Source organism: Numida meleagris, unplaced genomic scaffold (genome assembly GCF_002078875.1).
Source record: "Numida meleagris isolate 19003 breed g44 Domestic line unplaced genomic scaffold, NumMel1.0 unplaced_Scaffold262, whole genome shotgun sequence".
NCBI lineage: Eukaryota > Metazoa > Chordata > Aves > Galliformes > Numididae > Numida > Numida meleagris.
Genome location: NW_018364430.1, coordinates 110,413 through 126,914, shown reverse-complemented (window position 1 = coordinate 126,914; position 16,502 = coordinate 110,413). Strand labels below are relative to the sequence as shown.

The 16,502-nt window shown below is 38.4% G+C and overlaps 1 protein-coding gene across 1 annotated transcript in view; it reads left to right on the top strand.

Moving 5' to 3' along the window:
* LOC110391014 (contactin-associated protein-like 2) overlaps window positions 1-16,502 on the top strand; it is a gene marked incomplete at its 3' end in the record, with an annotated part of 175,208 nt that overhangs the window by 105,313 nt on the left and 53,393 nt on the right. The window contains exon 4 of the mRNA XM_021382672.1: window positions 1,222-1,369. Coding sequence (XP_021238347.1) covers window positions 1,222-1,369 — 148 coding nt within the window. The remainder of the gene's footprint in view (window positions 1-1,221; window positions 1,370-16,502) is intronic.

Below are 16,502 nucleotides of genomic sequence, written 5' to 3'. Positions count from 1 at the left end.
AAAAAAAAAAAAAACCAACCCCCCAAAAAACACCCTATCACATGTATTCATTTTTTGAGCTCATCAAGGAAGGGATCCTCTGAAACTTTGTTATGTTTACCACCACCTAGATCTACTGTGCAGTGTACAAGATAGATACCTATCTGAAATATCTATTGCTGTATCTATATGCAAAGTGTCAACTTGAATATTTGGCTTTTCAAATTTTTGATGACTATATTTTGCAGTAGGTTTCCTTACATCCTAGTTGTTTCTTCATCTGCTTTTATTTCCAGTACTAGAATGTATTATAGGATTCTATATGGATTTATCTGTATGGCAATGATCACCTTTTTTAGTTCACTGCTCAAGGATACTTGTTTTTTTGAAAATTACTTATGGAGAGGCATTTCTCTGAAAATGCTGAAAATAACTAAATGGTAAACTTTAACATCTACCATCAGTAAACAAATGGTTTATGCATAAGATAGCAAGACAAAAAAAATCTATTATGTTAACTGGTAGATATCATTTACTTTTAAACAGAATACTATGAAACCTTTTACCAAGAGGTACAAAACTACAAAACAAGCACTGAATATTTACTTCAGTCATTTTCAAATTTGAGAGCTATTGTGTACTTCTTTGACTTCCAAAGTTTCAGTAGCTAGAGCTAGATTTTGCTGTGGGAGATAGCTATAGTTAGGAGGGAACCTGGATGCTCATTTTCCAGCAGGTAGTGCATAAAAATTAAAGGAGGATTTTTATATTCTTGGAAATTTGAGGAATTAAAAGGTTCCATGTCTGTTGTAGGAAACAAGATATATCAGGGTTTCTGTTTACAAGAAGATGACTGGTATGTGTAATCTAACTGAGGATGGGTATCTTCTGCCACAGAACAACTCTTTTGGACACTTTTATTAACATTTTAGTAACTCAGTAATGGATCGGTGATGCAGAATGGAATACTTTCTTACTTAGCAGCAGCTCTTCTCTGAATTCACTATGTCTATTGTGGAGAAAGATGATATGAGGTTCCATTGCTACAGTTTCGGTGTTGTGAATGGTATAAAACTTTTCAAACTCACTGTTCGTTTCATCAGTATGAAAGAAAACATTTTAACCAAACTTAAGTGCTAAATAGACACTCAGTAGACTTTACTACCTAAATATTTCCTTCAAAACAGAATTCTTACAGTATGTGAGACAGAGGTAATAAAATAATTTTCTTCTTTCCTTTAGGCATTTTCTGGAAATACAAACTCTGATAGTGTGGTCCGACATGATTTGCAACACCCAGTTATTGCTCGCTATGTACGTATAGTTCCTTTAGATTGGAATGAAGAGGGCCAAATTGGGCTAAGAATTGAGGTCTACGGCTGCTCCTACTGTAAGTTTTCCCATGATACTCCTTTTTTTTTTTTTTTTTTTTAATTCTAAATAGAAACTGTCTTTGGATTTCAGATTAAATCTGAATCACAAGTACTTTTTGCTAAAATGGATTAAGATATTCCAGAATTACTAATTGTAATGTCTGGGGCTTAATTAAATATTTATTTATTGTATTCTTAGTTCTGAGTTGCTAGTTAGCTCTTCTATGGGAGATACAACATCAGAATTAGTAACAATGCTTTGAAATCACTACTTTTGATCTTCATGATTGTTTTTGCAGAAGACTTGAATAGTCCAGCTGAGGAAAAGATGGTATTCAGATACATTTCATGTTGGGTCCTGAGGGTAATAGCTGGAAAACAGGACATAATTCATTGCCTGGTGATAAAGATAAAAATAAAACAAGTAAAAATTCAATTGAAGAATCTCATCTTGTCTAAATATGTGCTGTGTTTTTCAGAGGTTTTTCCTTTAGTATTTGAGTATAACTTTAGAATTCCATTTAAGACCCAGATGAGCAACAGTGCAAATGGTTAAGAGCACAATAGATCATGTTTTAAGAAAAGCAAGGGTAGTTTCTAAATACCATTCCCTGAATTTGATCCTGTCAGTTCTTAAAAGAAGTCTACATGTGTGCAAACAATAAGTGTCTGATTTCCTATTTATATGCAAATTTAGTACAGTATCCTTGTAGATGTTTTAGAAGGAGATTCTTGAGATTTATCTTCTAAAAAGTCAAGTGTTAGAGTAAGTTAAGAAGCACATATCTTGAAGTCTCTTCCATAGACATCAAGTGATTTAAGGCATATTGAAACCCTTTGCCATCCTAACTAACAATTGTGTTAATTGGCTTGCAAAAATATCCTGTAATTTCAGTTGTTTTTATTTGAGTAGGTAGTCCAAAGGCTATGTGCTTTCATAAAACACTAATGAAAATCACATTCTGGTATTATTTCTCGTATTTCCATGTAATGAATTAAAGCCTCATTTTAAAATTTTTAAATTGTAGAATAAAGCAATAAAACATGATTTTTACCAAAATATTTACAAGTAAAAGGTTTTAGGTGTTTTTTATTAGTATTATTAAAAGGATAGACAACGTACTGTATGTACGTGACAGGATGAATTTGGAGTCTGCAAATAAATGTGAGGAAAAGCATAGTTGGCTGACAAAACTATTTCTGTCATTTGATGAAAAGTTGCTTGCTTGAAAGACTGTATATTTTTGGAGAAAAAATAAAAAGCACCTACCAAAGAAACAATGAATCAACTAAAAAAATACTGATAAAATGTGTCTTCACAGACAATTGAAGTAGAGAAACCTAACCTTGGTTTTCCTCTGAGAGACATGTTTAACTGTTTGCATTGTAAGTTATTTCAGTATTTTGTTATTGACATTAATAATAATATTTTACATTTTTATGTCTATAGGGATTTTTTCTTTTTTCCCCTAAAAACTCTCCTAAAATACTGTGTAGACTTTAGATGCAGGAATCAGTTAGGTTGTCCCTGAATCAGTATGCTGATATCAGTAGACAGCAACTGCTCAGTTGAGAAGTAAATACAGAAACTTCACTGTGTTAAAAGAGACAAAACCCCTTGATATGACTATCAGAACAAGAGAATAATGTGTGAGAGTCCCAAACTTGTTTTCAATTGCATCATTTGGGGCCAGTTGTGTAAAGCTACATTGCTCCATATAGACATGTACTTTGGCAGAAACAAAGTTTTTAGCCCTATGATTAGAAATGTATGTTGAAGCACTGCACAAGTGAGATTTGAAGATTAATCCTGCTGTCAGTGAAGAAATTGACCATATAGATAACTAGCAATTTTTGAAGCCTGGTTAAAATATAGGCTTCTACTTCAAATTTGTGACAAATTTTTCAAACGCTACCTAAAACAAAAAGACTGCTCAATACATGACAATCATAGATTCTTCTTGAAGTTTGTGGATTTATATTGAATATAGTCTTTTATTTAGAGAATGTTTGAGAACATATTTTCATATGTAGAATTTGCACATTTTCTAACAGTACAAGGTTTAAACGGAAAGTCATACACTTAGTGCCTAAGAAAAATCTTTCATTGCACAATACTGGAACCTTGTTATTTGTCTCAGAGTATTAAGAACTCTCATTAAACCACATATTGAAATACTTGGTCATTAACTGCCATATTGATTGGTTCCTATTTTGCTTGATTATGTTGATAAAATACATATTTTTTGTGTGTGTGTCAGAAATGGAAACCACATTCTTCCTTACCCAGCAACTTAAAGTAAAAAAAGGTGCAACTTTAGAAGAGGATTAGAGCTGACATCTATTCATAAAATTACAGAATATTTCCCCCCAAGGTGCTCTTATTTATTAAATTACCTGCTTGCCTTCTTTCTTTAAATTTGAAATCTGTGTATCTATGAAACTGCAGATGAGATCTGTGAAGTTGCCTTCTAACAGAAGATCTCCTGGAAGTCAGGAAAAAAAAAAAAAAAAGAATTAAAGGCTCCCTCTACAATAAGATTGAGAATGTACTTTACAATTCTCTCTGTGAATAAGCGCTGATGTCAAATTTAGAAAAGATTTTAATTCTCTATAGGGTAATAAAGACAGTGTTAATAAAATAATAACAATAATAGTGATGAATAATGAGTAAAAAATTTAACTTTCTTATTGCCTATGTTAATGCAAGTGTTGAGTGAGAATAACAAGCATGGGAAAAGAAGTAAACAAAATACATAACATAAAAAAACACTGTAGTCAATGGGAGTTTTAGCTTAAAGATATTAACGAGTATCAGTCCCAAGACGGACCCATGTGATTAAGGACCATATGAAAGGCCTTGCAGAAGACTAGGTAGAGTACATCACTTGTTATTCCTTTGTCCGCTGATGCCGTCACTCCAACTTAGGAAGCCACCAAGTTGGTCAGGCATAGTCTGCCCTTGATGAAACTGGTCTGGCATTCTTGAATCACCCCCTTCCCCTTTCTTGCACGTGCCTTAGCATAGATTCATGGAAGTTCTGCTCCATGATCTTCCCAGGCACTGGTGTAAGCCTCAGTGGCCTGCAGTCTCCCAGATCTTCCTTTCTCTCTTTATTAAAAATTGGAGGGCTATTTCCTTTATCCAGTTGCCAGGAACTTCACCTGACAGCCATGAATATTCAAAAATGATTTAGAGTGGCTTGGCAACCACATCAGTCAGTTACTTTAGGACTCTGGGATGCATGTTGTCCAGCTCCATAGACTTGTACAAATTTAGTCTCATGAGGCAGCTTCAGACGTGCTCTTCTCCCACAGTGGGAAGGACTTTGCTCTTCCATTCCCTACGTAGAGCTTCAGATACATATAAGCTATTTAATGCACTCAAAAGAGGAGAAAGGTTCTTTACATTTGCAGTGATATAATTTATCAAAAAGCAAGTCATAGGAAAGAAGGTAATGCAACAGAAGGCATAGCATCCACTAAGTTCCTTAATGCAAAACCAATGGAAGACTTCTATTCAAGCACTTTTGGAGACAGGGAGCAAAGAGACATGATAGATGTCTTTCATCATGTTCACATTTATGAATTTTTGAGACAACCAGTGAAGTCATGGTATCTGGAGGCTATGACAACTGCAATATATTGTATTTTACCACTCATTTTTGAAGTTCATAATAAACTCCTGCAGAATCATTGCCATATGAATAGTTCCTTCAATCACAATACTGTAGCAGATAAATGCTTACAAAAAATGCCAATAGCAGAACTACTGCATAGTCTTTGACTGCACTTTTTAGGATAACCTTATGAGGACTTCTGGGTGCTGAAATCTTATGATATGAGTGGAGTGGAGTCACTAATACCTTTGCTCATAGACTTTTTTCATATAGATGTATTGTAGATTTTCTGTATGCACATCTGAATCTTTTTGACATGGTTTTAAATCTAATAGCAAGAACTTGCAAATTGTAAATGTTTCATTTTGTAAGTGTAGGATGAACTTGAAAAAAAGTCATTTGAAGACTTTCTAGGGTGTTCGTTTGTTTGTTTGTTTGTTTTACATAGAGGGGACTTCTTATCTTAAAGATGATAGGAATTGGTGTTTTTCCTTATCCATACATTCTTTGCTCCATGGTAGTCTTCAAACCATAGAGTTTTTCAGATTTAGGATCAAAAATAACAACTTTTTTTGTAAGTATTCCCCGTAAGGGTTGTTTACTTTCTCCCCATCAAGAGATGGTTCTGGTTGTTTCTTTATAAATGTTTGTTATTCTGGTATGAAAATAAGTGAGAACAGACTTAACTCATTTCTTATCTATAGTGGTTAACAGAGGTAGGTATGGGTCCGTTTTGGTTCTGGCTGTGGCCAGAACAGGGTTGCCCTGACTTCTCCTCCCACAGCAGCCCAGCAGGCCCTGCCATCATCTAAGCATGGTACAATTTTTAAATGAAATATTAAAACTTATCTTTGTTTTTCCTTCTTTTAACTTTTAGGTTTTATTCTTTTAACTTTTAGTTAGTCTGATGCAAAGAATGTTGTTTTTTTTTTCCTATCAAATTCTTGAAACTGCAGCAAACTGAGAAGTTCATTATTTTTAAATTTCTAGTTGTAGTGAGGTTACTGGTGGATATGCTTAGGCATCACAGCTTTGTGAACTGCAGCAGAAATGTGTATTCCCTACAGGTACATTTGTTATGTATCAGTGGATGTATAATCAAAGTCAGATTAAAAAAAGTATATTTTATATGAATACATGTTCCATCAGCATGTTCAATTGCATACTCAAACATTTTTCAATTACACTTGAACATTTTTTTAATAATTCAGTATTTCCTTTGGAAGAGTATATATAGCTAGTTTATTTGTAAAAGATCTTTTATAATTTTTGGTGGAATGTGTAAACAAACTGTAAGGCCATTTATGAAAAAATCTTACAGATTTTTTCTAAGATCAGGCTCTACGTTTGTTGTAAAGAACAGATGAGAATTTTCTAGTATCCAGTATTTTCCCACACCTTCCTCAGAAAGGGTATTGCATATTTGTCTGTAATCTGTTTATATGAGAATGGAAATTATTCTTAGGATCCATAAACATTTAGACAAGTAGAAAACTGAAGTAAAGAAGGTAATGTTCAGGTAAATACAATTGAAAATTTCAGTTTAATTACAACAGTCTCACACATAATGTTGCCTGAACAAACGATCATAATCGTTTTGCCCAGCATATTCTTTTCTTGCATTTCTTTGTGGCCACTGATTGATTTGTCCATGATGACTCATTTGAGAAATAGGCTTGTTTTTTCTAAAGGAGGAAAATCTTCAGCAGATTTCAGACTATAGGCTTTGATTCTGAAGAGCCACACCAGTATGTATTTTCCTGCATATCTGGAATAAAACATGCACTAAGAATGCAGTAACTTCTGGGCTTGGTTCAATTTGTTCTGTAGGTGTAGTGGAAATTCTAAGTCATGGCTTGAACCAGTGATTGAGCACGTGAGAGGAAGGCAGTGCCAACCCAAGGGGAGCTCAGGTGCAAGCAATGCACTTGAGTGACCGGAAGAGGTGGAACCAGGATCCACCCATTCCCAGACTAAGTCATGTCCCTATGGCAAGTCAGGACCCCTCTCCCACTTTGGTACTCGATATAGTTATGCAGCCTCAGATATTGGGCCAAAGGGTATGGTATACAGATGGCTGGGACATATCCGAGAGCAAATGAAAGTGTTAATCCAGGACAAGAACATGGCCTGTATCTTGCTGTGGAGGGTTGACCTACCCCTTCTTTTACCTCTGACACACCGATATTACTCCCTGTGAGTCTGTTTGAGTCCACAGGATCACTGGGAAGAATAACATTGTATTAAGACGCTCCAGCATCACCATAAGATCAGCATGACTCTTGGCGGTGGATTATATGGGACTGATGGAATGTGAGCTGAACCTTCCCTGGTCCAAGCAACTATATGCTTCCAGGAGAATCACTGAGTACTGGCTCACGAAGGAACAGGAACTTCAACCATGAACCAATCATCAGTCATCTCATATTTTATTGTTCTACATCATAACAGGCAAATTGTACAAGTGTTATGTGTATTGGATCCCCATAATGGAAAGGGCTTACCTTTAACCAGCTCAATCATTGGTTCAGGCTGTGAAGGGGTGGAGTGTAGTGGAAATGCTAAGTCATGGCTTGAAACAGTGATCCAGCACCTGGTTGGAAAGCAGGGCCAACCCAGGGGAGCTCAGGTTCATGCAGTGCACCTGAGTGACCAGAAGGGGTCTAACCAGGATCCACCCCTTCCTAGGTCTCATTTAAAGGTTGGCAGTAGAGGTAAGGGTCTGGAGATCCCTGTCTTCCTGAGACCTTCTGAAAGTAAGCAGCTGCTTTCCCTTAATTCTGTGCCCACTGCTGTTGTGTTTGAGCAAATCCTTGCTTGCTGCAGCCTGGGATCTTCCTGCTCTGCTGTCATCATTGTGCTTTCCATCACATTAAACCACATCTTCAAATAATATTTCCCCTCTAAAATTTGGAGCTATATCCTTAGAAGGGGATAAAAATCAGATCAACATGATCCTTGGATCCTAGTTGAATCTAATGTTTTTAGATTCAAAAATAAAATAACAAAATCAAGAAGGCCGAAGTCCAACTAGAGGATCTGGGAGCCTCAGGTCCTCTAGAAATAAGGCCATTAATTACTCAAGAAAATAAGGATGTCCAAGATAGAACCAGTGGGGTTGCCACCCAAGGAATGGCCCCCTGCCCACACTACATTACATGTGACAGTGCGCCTGTACATGGCTGACAAACTCATGGATTTATTACAATGATTTAAATAGAAAACATTAGAGAGCATACCAGCTTGGCTTTTAAGGTTGTGGGACATAGGGCTGAAAGTGTAGTTATTAATGGACTGGAGATCTCTAAACTTGCATCTCTCAGCACACATCCAGACTTCCAGCAAAGTCTATATGCGACTATAATGCATAATGAGGAAATCATTCTCTAATTCAATGGATAATGGCTGTATGTAGAATAACGTGGCCAAATAAAAGTCATGTCCCAATAAATACTGGTCTAAGGACTTCAACTATGAATGAATCATCTCATATTTTGTTGATCTACATTGTGATGGGGAGCTGTATGAGCCTCGCTGTGTACTGGGTCACCATAATGGAAAGGGCTTATCTTTAACCTGCTTAGTCATTGGTTTGTTCTGTGAAGGGGTGGAGTGTAGTGGAAATGCTAAGTCAAGACTTGAAACAGAGATTCAGCACCTGGCAGGGCCAACCCAAGGGAGCTCAGGTTCATGCAATGCACCTGAGTGACCAGAAGGGGTGGACCCAGGATCCACCCATTCCCTGAGTTCATTTAATGTCTGTAGCAAAATAGGTAGTCAAACAATATTCTGGATCTGTTTCATATACCAGTGAACTACCCTAAAAGGAAACAAATCTTCGTTATTGACTAAGCAATCCTCTAGATTAAGTGACTTCAACTATAATGGTGTAAGGCATCATGAACACTTTCTCACACTGAATTATTTGCTTCTGTTCTTTTAGTCTAAGCATTTCTAAGGCTGTCAAAATAAGTTATTAATTCACAAATGGTAGGGGAAAATGTCTTGCAGAAATTGTAAAATATTTCCTTTATTTGGATGTAACTGCGCTATTAGAAGATGACAAAATATTTTAGGCTCCTTTATGCTGCAGCATTTCCTCTCATATAGTTCTGAGTAGTACAGAAAAACAATGGAATACTATTTTTTTTTTCTTGAATATAGTTCAAGCTACTATTTTCACAGAATCACAGAATTGTAGGGGTTGGAAGGGATGTTTAGAGATCACTGAGTCCAACACCCCTGCAAAGCAGGCTGCACAGGTAGGTGTCCAGGCATCTCTTGAATATCTCCAGAAAGGGAGAATCCACAACCTCCCTGGGCAGCCTGTTCCAGTGCTCCATCACCCTCGCTGTGAAGAAGTTCCTTCACATATTTTTATGGAACTTCCTATGCTCCAGTTTATGGCTGTTTCCCCTTGTCCCGTCCCCACAGACTGCTGAAAAGAGGTTGGCCATCTGCTTTTGACTCCCACACTTAAGATATTTATGAGCATTAATAAGATCCCCTCTGAATTTTCTTTTCTGAAGGCTGAACAGACCCAGGTCACCCAGCCTTTCCTCATAGAGGAGATGTTCCAGGCATGTACTGTAATTACATTTTAGTATGGCTGAATTGGATTTTTAGATGGATTCACAGTTTGCCTGTTGAATACAAAAGGCTAACAGAGTTCTCACTGGAAGTGTTTATTTGTATTTTTTTTTTTGCAATTGTGGTAAATGCAGAGGAAAATTCTTTTAAAAACCAATAGTTTAAATTTTTTAGGAATGCCATTAAAAAGTGAAGATGATTAGAAACCTGAATTTATAATACTTGTGTCTTCAGTAAAATCAATTCAGGAATATTAAAAATGTATATGCATTTAAAAGAATTAATTATTTATGGGACATTTGGACTCAGTTTATCCTTTGCAAATTCACAATAACATAAATACTGTTTAAAACCATTCCCTTAGTTGTGTCAGTGGCTCTGAAAGTAATGCTTCCTATTTATCAAATTCTATTATCATACTCTTTTTATCTATTGCAGTTTCCATTTAAATAGAGTAATTTGTAAGCTACAAAATATATTTTTCAACATAGTCGTCATCACTAGCTAGGCATTTTTGTTAGTGATTAAAAAAGAGCCTGTATGCTATGCTTTTTAAAACAAACAAACAAACAAAAAAACCCTGCAGCAGCAGACTTGACTCTCTATTACTGTCACCACTGCTTAAACACACCACCTAACACACTACATTAACATGTACTGTTTGGTCTCTCTAAATGTTCATCAAGCATTGAAGAATGTCAGTGGGTGCTGGTTTTTTCCACATGGAGGAATTCAATTACATATTTTTCCTTAATGTGCACTTCCATGTCAGATGTAATTTTTGCAGACTGCCCCTGTGTTGCCATCATGGTACCAAAATTTAGTGGAATATTAGTGGGAATGTTCAATCTCTACTGCCATACCATTGATGTCTACCTCTGATGTCATGGGCCAACAAAATAAAATAGGAGGCATTACTTTCAGAGCAGCCCTTGTATGAGAAATCTATAAATCTTTCTTTTTCACATAAGTGCTTAATAATTTTCTAATCTAGAAGTCATATTTAATAAAGTAACCTCAACAAAATTTTAGAAGAATGCAGGTAATCAGCAAATTCTGAAAATAAATAGTTTTTGTATCTTATTGTCATGGTTTTGTGATTTTGTTGTTGGTATTCTACATCATAACATCATGTAAAGCACTGGGACTTAAAGAGTTAATGTTCTGGTTCCGTAGACTGCCATTTCTGGGTGCCTGGTTCTCAGAGGGGGAGGGAAGGAGATGCATTCCGCATGGCTCTTTGCACCTGGAGGTGGGTAGGTGGAGTTGCTGGGCAGGCCTGGAGTCTCTTTCACTTTGTTTGCTGCGGAGAAGGAGATGGTCCCCCTGCAGTTTACAGAGTAAAGCCTCAGTTTCGGACATTCTCTCTCTCATTTTGTTTGATTTGTTGGCCTCAAAATTTTGTTGGCCTTAGTAAATTAACGTTCTTCCTCAGATTGTTGCTGTTGTTTTGTCTACTATTCCCCCGCCCTTCCCCCTTTTCCCTTCTTTTTTTCCCAGGGTGTGGGTCCCCAGGTCCCCTGCCTCATTAGTCACAGGACCGGTCTGGGCTGGCCTGTGAACCTCTGACAATTTTTTTTTCTCCTTTCTTTCCTTTCCAGGCCTGTGGGCCTGCTGTCCCTCTGTGACGGACACAGATAGATCCAGAGATAACTCTGTGACACTTATTCTGCATTTTCACCAATTTTTTCCAACCAAAATTTTATATTTTTGTTTTGGTTGCTGGAAAAAGAATAATTACTTTATTCCTTGCACAAGAATGTTTCTATTTTTCTTTTTCAGACACTTGAGGTAGTGGAATTCTAATTCTTTCAATATAAACATGCTCTTTCTTTCTTTCTTCCTTTTCTTTCATTTTTTCCTCTCTTTATTTTCTTTATTTCTCATGGAACATAATTGCTCTTTTGGTTTTAAATATATTGACGAACTTGAGAAAATGGCTTTATAAAACCATTGCTATAAAAAAAAATTCTTTGCTACCTAAAGGTATGATAATTTGTTTAGCCACAGCTGATATTTATGTGGCATGCTCTTATGTAAGCTTAGTGATGTATGTATAGGTGTGTCTGTCCCCCCATTGCTTTACCCCTGTGTACATCAACTTCAGGTAAAGAGAAAAGAGGTGTCTGTTTCCTATGCACTGACTAAATTGCAAACAATTTGCCAAGAAATCATGCATTCTGTTCCTGAACTAAAGAAAACTGAGTTGGTTTTGTTGTTTTTGGTGGCATCTGTGTAGCATGGTACCAGAGGAACTCAGTGCATTTCTTTTTCCTGGGTGCTTCTTGTGTTTTCTTTCATGCCTTGTATAGATGCACAAGATAGTACCAACTATTAAACTGTCCACTGGACTAATGGGGAAGGTGCAACAGCTGTCCCTTCTCTGCTGCTTCATAGCTTGTCTTCTCACTTTGGTTCCTGTTTTCTGAGGAAAGCCTCTGGATGGACTACAACTTGCGAGCGTTGGTTGTTGGTTCTTTAGGTTAGATTCAGTGAAGCTTACTTACATTTGTATACCCTGGAGAGGATTGAGATGCTCTGCATCTCTGGGCACCTGTTCCGTGTTTGAGCACCTTCACAGTGACAACCTTTTCATTCTACTAAGTGTCACCCTGGGTAGGGACACATTTCACTAGATGAGGTTGCTCTAGAGTGCCACTTAACTGGACCTTGAGCACTTCCATTGATGCATTCACAGCTTCTCTGGGCAACTTGTTCCACTGCCTCACCAACCTCATAGTGACAGATTTCTTCCTTAATTCTAATCTAAATATATTTTCTTCCAATTTAAACTGTTCCCATTGTCCTGTCACAAGAGACCCTCAGGAAAAGTCTTTTTACATCTTTCTCATAAGCCCCCTTTATGTATCAAAAGGCTGCAATAAAGCATCCCCAAAGCCTTCTCCAAGCTAAAATCTCCCAGCTTTTCTTTATAGGAGGGGAATTGCATTCAGCCAAGTTGAGTCAAGGTTAGATATCCTGGGGAAGACAGAGACCCCCCCCCCCCCATGTTTTCTGAGTACACACCCTCATCGTGACAGTCTTTTCCTTTTGCCCAGCTGGGAGATGTCCTTGCTGTGATGTGTGCCTGGTGCCTCTTGTGCTCCTGCCACTGAGCACCTGTGAGAAAAGCCAGGCTTCATCTTCTTCCACAATCCCATTAGGGGACTTAGGCATCTAAATGCAGATTCTCAAGTTCAAAAAAAAAAAAAAAAAAAGAGAGAAACGTATATTGTCTTGGTTATTTTTGTGAGTTTGTTTTTTTAAGTATTATTCACTTTTATTTATTTACTGAATCAATTATTCCCTAATCTTGAAAAGACAAATTCATGCTTCTTCCTGTCAGAACTGAAGTCTTCTGCTTCTGCACATGAGCAGCCACCTCTATAACTTCTTTGACACATTCTCAGGGCCCCAGGCAGCTCTGATCCTTCTGCTGGACTCCTCCTGCTGTCCTGGCACAGCAGCTCAGAGAATGCCAGTCTCTGCCTTCCCGTCTTCTGCAGGACTTGGTGAAGAAGAGATGACAGATCTTGGTGAGGGAAAGGGGTGGAGAAAGGAAGAATGGGCTCATAGGAGCCTTGGCTGTCAAAAGAATTACTGGGAATATCCCATGTGAGCCTGTAAGGTGGTCCTGGAGTTGGGACTCTCCCAGCTAGTGGTAAGCTTATGGGATGGATGGTTCAGTGCCAAGACTGGGGTGGCCATCTGGGGAGGGGTGGACAGGACCCTGCATGCCTGCAGTAGTAGGGATGGGGTCTGGATCTCTTCCCACACTGTCTGAGAGTGGTGGGTTGATGATGGCTCTGCCTCTGAAGGTGCATCAATTTCTATCAGCTCTTCTCTTCTCTCTGGATCCCACCTCCATGGGCTCTTCATTGTTCAAGGTGGTTTACCTCCATCAGCTAATGGTACAAAGCCTCCTCATCAGCTGCCTTTTCTCAGCAGGAAAGCAATCCATCCTTCCTCCTTTCAGGATTCACAGCTAGGCTGTCTTACATAGGAAGCACTTGCCACTGATATCAGTTGCTCAGTGGCTGGAGTTCTGGACATATGGTTCCTGTCTTTTACAGAGTCCAGAGCAGATATCTGTGTGGTGTCTGGTGATGTCAGGAGTACATGGTGGTATCATTCTAACAGTGTACCAGCGTTACCATTACCTGGCAGTGTTAGGAGCTGGGGCCTATGGCCTGACAGTTGCTGCAGTTTTGAAGGAGTAGGAATGATGAGGATGCTGAGGGTCTCTTTCCAGGAGATGGCTCCCTTGTACCTTAATATTGCTAAAGAGAATGGCTTCTCCTTGGGCACAGGGACCTGCAGGGGCTCTAGTCCCCTCTTCCACCCATGTGTGGTGTCCCTTCAATGAGAGGGTGGCAAGCATGTCCCAGGAGCATCAGGGGGTCTCCACTGTCCCTTCCTAGCTGCCCAGCTGCTGACACCTAGATGTGATGCTGTTACAGTCACTGATGCCTGACAATAGCAGAGAGAGGGCAAAGCAGGCAGATGAGGGAAGCATAATCACAGAATCATACAATATTCTGAATTAGAAGGGACTCATGGGGATCATTGAGTCCAACACATTGCTACACACAGAACTAACCAAAATTCAAATTGTATTATGGAGAGCGTTGTCCAAACAATTCTGGAACTCCGGTGGGAGCCTTCTTCCAGTACACAGCCTGACCATCCCCTGACAAAGCTCCATGCCATTCCCTTGGATCTCTCATTGTCACCAGAGAGAAGAGATCAGCACCTGCCCCTCTGCTCCCCTCAGGAGGAAACTGTAGGTCTCCATGATGCCTCCCTTTTATCTCCTCTTCTCTGAGCTGAATGAAGAAAGGAAACAGCTACTTTTCATGCTTCTTGCCATCTAGACACTTCCTCATCTTCATAGTCCTCCTTTGGATGTTCTCCAGTAGTTTTACGTCCTTATATTGTGGTGCTCAAAACTACACACAGTGTTTGAGGTGAGGATGTACTACTACAGAGCAGAATGGGACAATCTCTCGTCTCAACTGACTAGCAATGCTGGGCCTAATGCAGAGTACTGCTGGCTCTTTTGGTTGCCAGTGCACAGTTCTGGCTCATACTCATTCTGCTGTAGACAAAAATATGCCATTGAACATTCTTGCCATTTTTTATGCAGTATATCTTCATATTTTCTCCAGTGGGAAGTACTTTCAGATGAAATGAAGTAGACTTGATTGTTACACAGTTATAGGTATTTTAGAGGGCTGGTTTATGCACAGCACATTAAGTGAATGTGCAGTGCTGCAGGTTATGAGATGTGAGACTTCAAGTTGAACACACCTCTGAATTATTTATCAGCGTTAGTATTGAGGCCGGCTCTGTTTAGTATCTTTACCGATGATCTGGATCAGGGGAGCGAGAGCACCCTCAGTAAGTTTACAGATGACACAAAACAGGGAGAAAGTATTGATCTGCCTGATGGTAGGAGTATGCTATAGGGGGTCTTGGGAGAGGAAGAAAACTGTGTATATATGTATTTTTAAAGATATATCTTAGAATACCTTTAGATACAGTGGATGAAATGTTTTTATAGCACTGTATTTTCTGCAGAAGAGGTAAGGCTATTTGAGCAATTGATCTTCTGTCAATAATACAGAAATCAAATACTAGTTGTGAGTAGACCTTACTCTCTCACCATATCCTGCTGTATAAACATTATCAAGGTAGGCTAGTACATACACTGTACACAGATCTTAACTATCTATTCCATGTACTTTAAGTTTTATTTATGTTATTCAAGTGAATAAAGTTAGTCTTTGGATGTACAAGTTTCTGTGTCTCAAATAGAATCATAGAATTGCTCAGGTTGGAAAAGACCCTCACGATCCTTAAGTCCAACCACAACCTAACCATACTACCCTAACTCTACCCTAACAACCTACTGCTAAATCATGTCCCTGAGCACTACATTCAAATGGTTTTTAAACACATTCAGGGATGGTGACTCAACCACCTCCCTGGGGAGCCTATTCCAGTGCTTCACAACCCTTTCTGTAAAGAAGTTTTTTCCTGATATCCAACCTAAACCTCCCCCGGCACAACTTGAGGCCATTTCCCCTTGTCCTGACACCTGTCACCAGTGACAAGAGACCAACTCTGCTCTTGCTGCAATCACCTTTCAGGTATTAGAATAGAGCAATAAGGTCTCCCCTCAGCCTCCTCTTCCCCAGGCTAAACAGCCGCAGTTCCTTCAGTCGCTCCTCATAGTGCATATTCTCCAAGCCCTTCACAAGCCTTGTTGCCCTTCTTTGGACCTGCTCCAGCACCTCCATGTCCTTTCTGTATTGAGGTGCCCAAAACTGAACACAGTACTCAAGGTGGGGCCTCACCAGTGCCGAGTACAGGGGCAGCATGACTCCCCTAGTCCTGCCCACTATACCATTCCTGATACAAGCCAGGATGCCACTGGCCTTCTTGGCCACCTGGGCACACTGCTAATGTGAATGCCTAGATTAAGCTGAAGGGAAAATACTTTGGTTAAGATCACAGTAAATCCTAGAAAAGAAGCCTTCTGAAACAATATTGGAATAAGGTGAAATGTTTTCTCTTTCCTAACTTTTTCTGATAATTTGAAAAAGTTTTACACCAATCTATGAGAGGTCAATAATTATTACTTTTTTTACTTTTACATTAGACAGTTTTTTTTAATTTTTTACTTGTTGTCATTCTGCTTTTCTTCTTAAAAGTTGAAAATATCTCATGATTGTGTTTTGTCAAAAAAAAAAAAGGAGCAGATAGAATATTTAAACAGGTAATAAATATTTTCTCTAAAATAAGAAAGCTATGATTCAATTTTCAGACACTTGATAATCTGATTTATATACAATATATCTTTCTATTTTCTTAAATTTTAATTGATTGTTGTAAGTCAAAGAATCAATGGGTTCAGATATAAAAGTATGCTACAGCA